Source organism: Myotis nattereri (genome assembly GCF_964212035.1).
Source record: "Myotis nattereri genome assembly, chromosome: 2".
NCBI lineage: Eukaryota > Metazoa > Chordata > Mammalia > Chiroptera > Vespertilionidae > Myotis > Myotis nattereri.
The window spans coordinates 126087512-126099722 of NC_138076.1; the positions used below are offsets into that span (position 1 = coordinate 126087512).

The 12211-nt window shown below is 41.8% G+C and overlaps 1 protein-coding gene and 1 pseudogene across 2 annotated transcripts in view; one reads left to right on the forward strand and one right to left on the reverse strand.

Moving 5' to 3' along the window:
- Nucleotides 1-3556: 3556 nt before the first annotated feature.
- Nucleotides 3557-5014, reverse strand: LOC308513584 (vasculin-like protein 1; annotated as a pseudogene). The gene has a single exon. The product of its transcript is annotated as a vasculin-like protein 1 (transcript).
- Nucleotides 5015-8787: 3773 nt separating this feature from the next.
- GALNT8 (polypeptide N-acetylgalactosaminyltransferase 8) overlaps nucleotides 8788-12211 on the forward strand; it is a gene marked incomplete at its 5' end in the record, with an annotated part of 51318 nt that continues 47894 nt past the window's right edge. Inside the window, one exon of the mRNA XM_081083725.1 lies at nucleotides 8788-8998. Coding sequence (XP_080939851.1) covers nucleotides 8788-8998 — 211 coding nt within the window. The remainder of the gene's footprint in view (nucleotides 8999-12211) is intronic.

Here is a 12211-nt window from a genome sequence, read left to right on the forward strand (position 1 = left end):
ATAATGAACTCACAAAAGAGAAACTAAAAAAAATATTACCATTTCACCAAAAAATTAAGATACCTAGGAATAAACTTAACTAAGGAGGTAAAAGACCTGTACTCAGAAAACTATAGGATGTTAAAAAAAAGAGATAGAGGAAGACATAAACAAATGGAATAACGTACTGTATTTATGGATTGAAAGAATCAACATCATTAAAATGTCCATACTTCCCAAAGCAATTTATAGATTCAATGCAATCCCCATTAAAATACCAATGGTATATTTCACAGACCTAAAACAAACTCTCCAAAACTTCATATGGAATAAAAAGATCCTGAATAGCCACAGCAATCCTGAGAAAGAAGAACAAAGTTGGAGGGATCACAATACCAGATATCAAGCTATATTACAATGCCACTGTTCTCAAAACTACCTGGTATTGGCACAAGAACAGACATATAGACCAATGGAACCAAATAGAGAACCAAGAAATTGACCCAAGCCATTATGTTCAATTAATATTTGACAAAAGAGGCAAGAGTATACAATGGAGTCAAGACACTTTCTTCAATAAATGGTGTTGGGAAAATTGGACAGATACATGCAAAAAAATGAAACTAGACCACCAACTCACACCATACACAAAAATAAACTCAAAATGGTTAAAGGACTTAAACTAAGACAGGAAACCATAAAAATCCTAGAAGATTCCATAGGCAGCAAAAATCAGACATATGTCGTAGCAATATCTTTACCGATACGGCTCCTAGGGCAATGGAAACTAAGGAGAAAACAAACAAATGGGACTACATCAAAATTAAAAGCTTCTGCACAGAAAAAAAAACAAGTCAACAAAATAACAAGAAAGTCTACTGTACGGGAAAACATATTTGCCAATGTTATCTCAGATAAAGGTTTAATCTCCAAAATTTACAGGGAACTCATACAACTTAACAAGATAAACAATCCAATAAAAAATAGGCAAAGGACCTAAATAGACATTTTTCAAAAGAGTATATACAGAAGGCCAAGAGACATATGAAAACATGCTCCAAGTCACTAATCTGAGAGATGCAACTCAAAACTACAATGAGATACCATCTCACACCTGTCAGAATGGCTATCATCAACAAATCAACAAAGAACAAGTGCTGGGTAGGATGTGGGGAAAAAGGAACCCTTGTGCACTGCTGGTGGGAATGCAGACTGGTGCAGTCACTGTGGAAAACTGTATGGAAATTCCTCAAAAAATTAAAAATGGAATTCCCATTTGACCCAGTAATCCCACTTCTAGGACTATATCCCAAGAAACCAGAAACACCATTCAGAAAGGACATATACACTCCTATGGTCATAGCAGCACAATTTATAATAGCTAAGATTTGGAAACAGTCTATGTGCCCATCAGCAGATGAGTGGATTAAAAAACAGTGGTATATCTACACAATGGGATCCTACGCTGCTGTAAAAAAGAAGGAACTTTTGCCATTTGCAACAGCATGGATGGACCCGGAGAGCATTATGCTAAGCGAAATAAGGCAGTCAGAGAAAGATACTAGCAAATATCACATGACCTCACTCATATGTGGGATATAATGAACAACATATATTGATGAGCAAAAACAGATTCAGAGACAAAAAAACACTGAACAGACCATCCAACCTCAGAGAGAAGGCAGGGGAGCTGGGGCTGGGGGCGGGGGGCCGGGGGGGGGGGGGGGGGGAGGGTCAATCAGGGAAAAAGGAGACATACGTAATACTTTAAAAATAAAAAAAAATAAAAAAATAAAAAATTAAAAAAAAATCACAAAATGAAAGCAAAGGTAAAAATAAAAAATAAAATCATCATGATTTCTAATCTAAAAAAATTACCATTAATTTGCTAATGTTTCCCATTATGAAGCTGTTAAGACCATATCAGCAAACAAGTAAGAAGTAGAAAAAGTAAATTAAACTGCCTGTACTGCTAATTTACACAGTTGAATTAAGAGAGTAATGAAATCTTAATAAAACCATTCTTATCATTTCAGCATATTTCCTTCCAGTCTTTTTTCTTGTACTTCTGTTTAGTTTTTTGGTCTTACTTTTCCTTTTCTGATCATTTTCTTACTTTCTGCTATTACAAGATGCTTCGGGTTCATCTTGTATTTGTCCTGCTCCAGAATCAATCATTTCTTTAAGATACATTGGTCCCTTGCATTGGAGAATGTGGGCATTGGGTACTGGTTTTCTTTCAAACATTGCTGTAGTCACCATCATGTATTGGGGGATGTTGGAGAGCCGGTCTTGGCCCGAACCCCGCAGGCCAGGCCAAGGGCTATTTTCAGCCTGATCCCCGCAGGCCAGGCTGAGGAACCCACTGGTGCATGAATCCGTGCACCCAGCCTCTAGTATGCATAGAAGATGTTTGGTTAATCTCTTCCCCACTTCCCTCTGAGATTCATCAGTCTGTTCCATGTTTTCATGCCTGTGGTTTCCGCCCCTGCATTGAGTGTCTGCCCCCTGGTGGTCAGTGCACATTATAGCTACCAGCTGGCCACTTAGGCTTTTATATATATAGATGTAAGGTCAGCCCCTTGACTTGTGCACTCAAACTCATCCATTTTCAGCTTGATCCAGGGTGTGTGTGGTTCCTCCATTATATTCTCTGTCATTCAAATAGTTCTTTTCTCCCTACAGGTGAGCTGTTGGTTCGGTCTTACTGTTTTCAATTTTTTTCTTTGTCTTTAGTTTTCAAAAGTTTGATTATGATGTGTCTTGGCATAATTTCTTTGATTTATCTTATTTGCAGTTCTCTCAGCTTTTTGAATCTGTAGATTTATGTCTTTTGCCAACTTATTTCCTTTTTTTATCCAAACTGATGCAAAATATTTATTCCAAGTTAGTTATTTTATGCAGTAGTTTCCCCTTCAAGACTTGTGATAACCACATCTTTTAACCTGTAAATAATGTTATCAAAATAATCATAATCTTTGAAATTTCACAAAAATTTATATTTTACAATCCACCTGAATATCAAGGCTGCAAGAATAACACAATTCCTATATCCAAATATTTTACAGCTGTACCCAAAAAAGAAAAAAAAAAAGAAACAAACCCCCCGGTCCCCCACATATGCTTGGTTAAGGGCTAACGTTACCCAAGCAGCCAAAAATAAAATAAAATATCCAAATTATTAGCATTAATTTAATACAATTATAACTTCAATAGTCACTTTGTCATTGACAATGATTGCTTGAGCACAGGGGTGAGTGCCCCAAAGGCTGGTGGAAGCTATTGCTGCAGACCAGTGCCTCCTCTCTGTCAGCATCCACTTGTGCATCGCCCCATATATACTGTGTGTATATTTTAAAAATATTTCTCACCACACAAATTTTCTCTACTAAGCAAATAACAGGAAAGAAAAACAACCAAAGCTAAACAAGCCAATCGCTCTCTCTTTGGGATATGATTATTTCCCTTGTGCATGAAATATTCAACAACAACATGAAAGGAAAATATTTTTTTTGTATTCTCCGTAAGCACACAAGCTGAGGTTATGGGTCAGATTTAACTGTGAACATTTATGTGCCTACTTCCAGGCATCGTCATCTGATGTTTCACTGCTACTGGTTTCAGTGTCTGAATCCTCAAACTCTGCTTTGCACGTGCTTCTCCAAGGGGAGAACAGGCTAGAAGTGCGGCTTTACAAGAAGCCATTCTTCCCAAAGCCATTTCTTCTCAGCTGCTCTGTCTTCATATGGAACTCTTTAAGCTCATCCTCTGTGAGGGGAAGGTAATTCTCATCATTTCCAGGATTCTCCTGCCATCCCATTGCTTCCAATAACCTGTGCTCTGCTTCCAGTGAGTGTGAGAGGACCTCCCCTCCTCCTCTACAGGGAGAGGGAGACCATTCTGATGACAGCCTTCCTCTCCATTTTCCTTTGGTTCAGGTGTGCTATTGTCCTCCAAATCCTCCAGCTTGTCACAGTCTCTGTTCTCTGAGAAGTCTCCATCCCAGTCATCTTTCAGAGTCTTCAGAAGCTTGCTTTTCCTGTCAATGGTTCGGCGGGTCAACTTGGTCAGATGAGAGGAGCTGATCTCAATGGGAGGAGTGGTGCTGGAGGGACCCTCTTTGGGAGAGCTTAAAACTGCACCACCAGCCAGTACTACTGGTTTGGTAACAGATTGGACTGGTAAAAGCAGACTCCCAGCTAGAGGAAAGGGATCCTGATTTGTGTTCCATTCTGTTAGCTTTCCATGCACTGGGCGTGGAGGGAGGTGGTGCAGGCTTAGGAACCAGGTTCTCATAGACACTGGGAACCATGTTGGACAATTGTTCCCATTTGCATAGTGAGATCCTGGTGAGGTGAATGCAGCAGAGAAGGCAGCAGCAGGATCTTCTTTGGAAACTTTTTTGATAACTAGCATTTTGGAGGTTTGTTTGGCACCAGGTGGCTTTTCCCACACTCCAGAAGGGGTCCCAATAGGTCTGCATGGCTGATTCTGTTTGCCAGCTTCAGGGTTCAAAGAAGGGAAGTCTTCCTCTTCAAACTGCAACTTTTCCACCTCGTCTTCTTTTTTTTTCTTCCCTAATCTCTGCAGGTGGCTTTTCCTGAAAGGCACAGCCATTCCTGGAGTGAAAGCTGCCATTCCAGTGGTGATGGTTTCCTGCGCCACCCCCACTACGCTGGCTCATGCCATCATGACCACGGGAAGAGCCATGCCAACCAGATAGGTTTCCTGTGATTCCAGAATATGCTCCCTTAGAGACACTTGAGTCCACAGAATCATGGCGAAACAGGGAGGGCTGGTGCCAAGAATCTCCTGTAGTTCGTAGAGGTCCATTGTTAAAAAAGCCATCAGAGGAATTATGTCGACGACGGCTTACTCCAAATCTACCATCTCCTCGGGGTAGGTGCTCTCCGTGTTTTTCAAAGGTGGCTGTAGGTGACTTCACTGCCTGTGGTGGTGAAAAATTTAGCCAAGCAGGAACAAAGTCATGCTGCGCCATTTAGGCCCAGTGTCTCTTTTCAGCAAGGTGAGGCATCCAACCTCATGGCCGGGATCCCAGAGTGTAACGTCTGTGGTCCTGTTTCCTGAACTCCTTGAGTCTGCCAGCTGATTTCCCACAAGGTTCTCGTTAGAAGGGTGCTTAATAAGGCTGACCAGCAGCACACCTTATGATGAAGCACAAAGAAGCCAGGCTCTGTGAGGATCACTCTCTCAGTCCCCTCAATTGCTCATCTAAACTGCCTAGTTCCTGACACGGTTTCCAAAAGGGAAGAGGAGGGAGGGGAAAGGAGAAGGGGAAGATAAAGAAAGTACCTGTTACATTTAAAAATGGGGGGAAGGGGAAAGACCTATGTCTACGTTCACCTCATTCAACTTCCTTGAGTGATGGCTCTATGATGTTGTTTAAATAGATAATACATGGATATTTGCACAGTGAGTACAAACACTGTTCATAACAAGGGCATAACTAGAAATACAGGTGGACTTGCAAGGGCAAATAATGTCATCTAAGTGATAATCAAAAATATAATATTAAAGAGCTATAAAAGATCTTCTGAGCATTCAACTCCAGTGGCAAAACATCCACGTGACAAAGCCCTTAATTTACAAATCTCATTATTCTTACACAGCTGCTAAAAAAAAATGTGCAGATATGTATTTAAATTTGTTTTATTCTTCAAAATCTAAGGATATAAGACATCTTATTTTAAAAGAAATTAGACAGGAACTTGATATACTTTTCCCTCCAAAGAATAGCAGCTTTCAAGGCAAATTTCTTGGGATAAAGCTCCCAAATGTATCTTCTATTTCTTTGTTCTTCACTAGTTATAAACTCACAGAAAAATCAAAACAAGTAGAAAGATGGGGGTTAAGGATAGTCAAGGAGAAAGACAGTTCCAAAGTGAGGTTTTCTTTTCTTCAGTTTTCTGTATTTTACTTGTTTTGCCCTTTCCTGAAGACTGAAATTGAGCTACTGGAAGTGATGTGAAGAATCTTCTATTGCTTCAGTAGAGAAGTCATTTATTATTTCGGATCCATATCCATCATTATTCAATCATTTAAAAGGCCACAGAAATCTAACATGGGCAGCGGCCGGGCTGAGGCTAGGCATGAGACACCGCAGTGTCTGAGGACGTGTCCTCAGCTTCCTAATCCCGCAGAGCTGGTGAGCCACAACCATAACAAAGCTCTTCCCCCTGCCAACTTATTTCTTCAATTTCTTGTTTAGCCTCACATTTCTCCTTTCCTTCTGAGACTCTGATGACACACTAAATCTTTTACTATATTCTCAAGTTCTTGAGGTTTATAGTCTATTCTTGCTCTGTTGTTCAGGTTGATAATTTCTACTGTCCTTTCTGTTTTCTAATCAAGTTCCCTGATTCTTTTCTCTATTTCTTTCATTCTACCTTTGAAGCTTCTCCAGTGATTTAAAATTTTACTTATTGTATTTTCAATTCTAACATTTTAATTTGGTTTCTTTTTATGTTTTCTATTTTATTTCCTTAGACTTTATATTTCTTTGCTGAGACATTTTTTTTCTCACTTGTTGCAATCATGTTGATAACTGTTTATTGAAGCATTTTTTTTTTTTATGATGGCTGCTTTACAATCCTCATTAGATAATTCCAACATCTTTGTCCTATTGGTGTTGGTATCATTCAAGTTGAGATTTTCCTGGTTCTAGGCATGTCAGGTTATTTATTATTGCATCCTCGACATTCTGAGTATTATGTTGTGTGACTCTGGATCTTGATTAAATCTTCTGTTTTAGCAGGACTCCCTGACACTCTTTGGTGGGGAAATGGAGATGCCACCTTTTTGCTGTCAAGTGGGAGTGGAAGTCAAGGTTTCCCACTTTGCCTTCATTGACACCTGGGGGTAGGAGGAAATACATATACTGCTTGCGGGGAAGGAAGTTCAGGTTCCCCACTAGGCCTCTGCTGACACCAGCTGGCTGAGAGAGGGAGGGCCACTTCATTACTGTTTCCTTACTGACACCCTGGGGGGCATAGATAAAAATTATGGCTCCTTCTTAGGCCCCATCCTAGAGGGGATGAAGGAAGGGGCACCTTGTCACAGCTGGGGGAGAGGGTGGTAGTCGAGGCTTCCCACATGGGATGGGATGGGTGTGGTGTAACAGATTTTTACGTGGTGTTTGGCTGGAGTATAGCAGTTATTGTCTGAATGTTTTCCATCTTGCTAGGCTGCCCCTGTCCTGTTCCTTTGTCTAGAGAGAACAGGATTTTCTTTGGGGCTTTTATTGTCTTTTCCTGTTGGCATTTACAGTTTGGCAACTTACTCAGCATTCAGTCTAGGATTATATTAGGCAAAAAGAAAACCCAGGGAACTCACCACTATGTTGTTCCCATAGCCCTTTTCTGCACCTTTCAGAGAGTTCATGTTTGTTTTATTTATAGAATCCAGAGTTTTTAATTGTCTTCAGAGGGGAGAAGAGATAAATTGTCTACTCCATTTCAAGTGTTAAATAGACATGATCATCCATTTTACATTTATTTTGACTCTGATTTGTAGGTGAGGGCATGGGAACAACAGGTATAAAACACTCTTACATTTTATTGTTATTTTTTGTTCTACCTGCTTTTTCTAAAGCCACACCTCTGTACTTTAACCTAAATGTCTGCCCCAGCTCTTGTTGATTTGGAGACCTAGTAAGGAGTGCCAGAGCTGGGACACAGGGAGAGATATGATTATGGAGGGGACCCAACACTAGACTTAGAACTGTACACTTTTGGCTCTGGGGAACAATTTCAGTGTTTAGTCCGCAATGATGGTAATTAAATGATTTGTCCAAAACATATAGTGAGGGTGAGGTGTGGGAGCTGAAGAGTTAGTGGAAGCTGGAGCAGGGTGGAACTGAAACCCGGCAATCAATGGGTCCCAGCTGCCTGTCACTACTTGAGCCGATTAAGCAGCGTCAGGGTGGAACCATATATGAGCGTTTATTCCAAGAATGCTGGCAGTGTGGAAGAGCAGCAGGTCATCCACAAAAATATGCTCTCGCATCTCCTACTAGCTGGCTGGTTACATAGGAATAAGGAAGAAAGGCTGCATACAAGGGGGAAGGGTGGGGGTGGCTGCAGGGTCTGTGGTCCCTGAGTCTCCTTCCAGGATCTTAAAGAAAATGGTCAGCGTTCCTGAGGCAAACTCCCAGAGGGCAACAGGGTCCAGGCACAGCAACCAAATCAAAACTGTCCTGTTTTTTGTCTGTTCTCAAAATGCATTTTCCTTTCTGAGCAATGGACCCATTCGGGCCCCAAGGTGTCTCTTATCTTTTTACAGCTCTATTTTTCTCCTTGCAGCACATCCTCCAGTTTCCCAGGGTCTGTAAGAAAACTTCTTACCTATAGTTAGTAAGGTGAATACTCATTAAACGACTGTGGCTCTATTCTTATTACAGGCCCTTCCCCACTATAAGACCTCAGTGTGCAGAGCTGTGTGCAGATAGCTAGCAGAGGGCAGGGATCAGTGAAGCAGGGCCATCGCCTGGGGCTCACCTCCACCTTAGAAAGCTCTCCTCAAGTTTGTTGACTTTGACTTCTGAGACAGTGCAAAGTGTACTCAGAGAGCCTGCCAGTCATTGGGTGGCTGCCCTGACATACTCCACACCTGACACTGCTCAGGGAGAAGCCAGGCAGCCTGTGCCAGCTTTCCAGTCGGAGAACATCTGGTTCAGCAGGCAGGGTGTCATCTCTGCACCCAGGAGACCAGGCTCGGCTGATTCTGATCCTTAGCTTCCCGAGCAGCGACACTCAGCCCCGCAGGGAGCAGCCCAGCCGGAGTAGGAGTATGATGCTCAGGAGACATCTCTGCAAAGTTCTCTGCATTGGGCTGACTCTCGTTATTGTCTACAATCTCCTCCTGGTAGTTTATACCAAGATGACTTTACAAAAGTTGATTCTGGGTGGTGTCCAAAAGGAGCTTCACTTCCCTCTGTCTGAATGGAACGAGACGGTGATAAAGAAACTTTCTCACCTGGAGTTGGAGTTGCAGCATCTGCGTAAGTTTTAACAGTCACTTGGAGGGAATTCTGTGTGTGTGTGCGTGCATGCTCATGCACACTTGGGGACTCTTAGAAGAAAGCAGTGTGGAGAAATTTTAAAATGAGTAAGAGTTCACGTTTTCATCTCTTAGGTGCTCAATTTAGCATCTGACATTGAATTCTATGCCTTCAAATGGGCAGTAAGTGTTGAGAATTAGTGGGAATCAGAGCTGTCAACCAAAGAAAACATTCAAACGTTTAAAGGATTTTTGTGAGTTTATTTGAGCCAAACTGTCAACAATTGCCAGGAAGCAGAATCTCAGTGTACTGAGATAATGCTCTGAAAAATGGTGGCTTTTCACTTTTATAAACTTCTATCAAAGGAGGAGACGTAAGTGGGTTACATGAAATCCACTGGTGATAGAGTAGGGAAGTGGGAGAAAGCAAAGCAGCGAAACCTCTGGGTTTGGATACAAAGCGAAACGATAGATATTTGCGTCTTTTACATAGGTGGGTACAGTATAGTCAGCAGTGGACAACATGATAATAATCACAATTTGTGGTTTCTTCCCTGGTTTCTTCCCTGAAGGGTCCAAAGAAAGGGAAATTACAAGTTACCCTGACATTCCACAGGTATGGTATCTTAGATGCAAAAAGATAATAGGCTCAGAAAAATTGAAGTTGATCTTTGTCAGGGAAGATACTGGCCTAGGACAGGAATACCCACTATAAACTGCTTTTTAATTAAAGGTTTTGATTTCAGACTGTGCTTTGTGGTTACTTTAGGTGTCTTAGTTTGCAAGGCCACCATGCAGGCCTTCTCTGAGCTAGTCAGGTTAGCATGTGGGCCCTTTTCATCCACATGATGTGAGTGGTGTGTGTGTGTGTGTGTATGCTGGCACACACTCATGATCACAAGCACATACATGCAGGCAGGAAGAAGCTCAGACAAACACTCCCAGAGAGGCTCAGGACTCTTTCTGCACAGCCCTGACCTTAGGACTTTGTGTGGCAGGGCGGACAAACCGAGGTAACTATCTCTGGGGCTAAGGCCTCATTTCCATTTTGCCTTGAGCTGCTGTCAGGGACTGATGGGCTTGTTGGAGGACCTGAGGTGGAACCTGATGTCACATGCTGATTGAGTGGTCTAAAGCCAGTGCTTATATCTCCCAGTGAGGCTCCTGGTCTGTGAGTGGAGATGATGAGACCATATCTGCCAGCCTCCCAGGGTTGAGAAATCCATGCAGTGTCGCATATTAACCTCTTCCTTTTATTGAGGCATAATTGTCCTTTAACATTATGTTAGTTCTAGGTGTACAGTGTAATGATTCAATTCTTCTACTAACTGAAATGGTCACACCCGCCACCACGCATAAGAACAAATATTTTTTTCCTGTGATGAGATCCTCTAAGGTCTACTCTCTTAGCAACTTCAAGTACACAATGCAGTGCTATTAACTGTAGTCACCATGCTGTACATTAAAAGACATCTCAGGACTTACTTATTTTATATATGGAAGTTTGTACCTTTTGACCCCTTTCACACATACTGCCTCCCCTCTCCCCCCCACCTCTGGCAACCATCAATCTGTTCTCTGTAACTATGAGCTTGTTTCCCCCACTTTTAGATTGACATATATGTGCAATTAAATGGTATTTGTCTTTCTCTTTCTTACTTATTTCACTTAACATAATGCCCTTAAGTGTTATAATGTACCCTGCGAATCACAGAAGGACGCCTCAAGAAGTCGAATTAAAGAGTCACATTTATTGCAATTCGGGACTATGAGGGGGCATCTTGCTCTCCCAAATCTCATAGTGATAAGATGGCCGCAAAACCAGGTTTATATAGGCAAAAATCACAAAGGTATTGATTACATCCCAGGGTTTGGAATGAGGAACCTGGTTAGCAAAAAAGCAGTTTACAGAAGCAGAATTAAGCATGTTAATTAAAGTTTTGGGTCTCCGGATCACTGAGTTGCCAGGAACTCATTATCTAGAGCCCTCGGGTCTTGAGACCACTGAGTTGCCAGGAACTCATTATCTAGAGCAGCCGTTTGAAATGAATGAAACTAAAAAAAAAGGCCGTACCCATTTATGTAATGATGTTTACTTTGAATTTATATTAGTTCACACAAACACTCCATCCATGCTTTTGTTCCGGCCCTCCGGTCCAGTTTAAGAACCCATTGTGGCCCTCGAGTCAAAAAGTTTGCCCACCCCTGATCTAGAGCCATCGAGGTAATTTAGAGTAATTGCGCTGTCCTGGTCTTGGGACCACTGAGCCAACTGGAACGCATTATCTGTGGCCACTAAAACAATTTAGGATAATTGTGCTGTCCTGTTTCCCAGGTACAGAAGAATGTGCTTCGATAACCAGTAAGATCACAATCAGTGGGATATTCACATTACAGTTAATAAGGTATTCAATCGAGTGGGATGATTTATACAGTTCAGGAAATCAAAATAACTTTTCTATTGTTAAACAAAGCAACTAAGTACAGAAGCCAAACAGCAGGGTTAAAGTTAAACTACAGTTTCTACCTGAGATGATTGCTACCATACTTCATAAGGTCTACCACATTTGAACCTCTTCACATGAATTCTGGGGCTTGCTTTTGATTCTGACTCTAACCCCTATGAATGTTATGTGTCTCAGCGTCTGACACCAGTGAGGGAAGCAGGAATGTTTACCCTGATCCCTGTCATTGCAGGGGTCAAACGTCTGCGCCCCTGAAGGGAGGTTGAATGTATGAGCAGGGAAGTGGCTGCAGAGATGCGTGGTTGTGTGCACGTGGGGGCTGGCTGTGGAGAAGGTGTCTTTTAAGATGAAAACTGAACATTGCCCAGGTTCAGGGCGAGGCAGAGGGATACGATGGAAGGACAGATGGGAGGATAAAAAGTAAGGGACTAAATCAGGAAAAGAGAGAGATAAAAACAGGACAATAGAGAACTAAAGAGATGAGGACCAAAAAGGAGCAAAGAGCAAGAGTCCAGAGCAAGGGAATGGAAGACTGTATGTGGAGACAAGACAGAAAAAAAGGAAGTGATGTGGATGGGCATAGAAAAAAGGAATCATAAAGCACCATAGCACCTTCTACATCTTCCCTCATAAGACTCTTCATATTTTATTGTGGTATAATTTTCTGGAAGGCATGTTTCATAGGGGCTGGTTTCAGGGATGTCGCATGGCGTGTCTTACCACTTAATCCCCTGTGTCTGGCACATAGA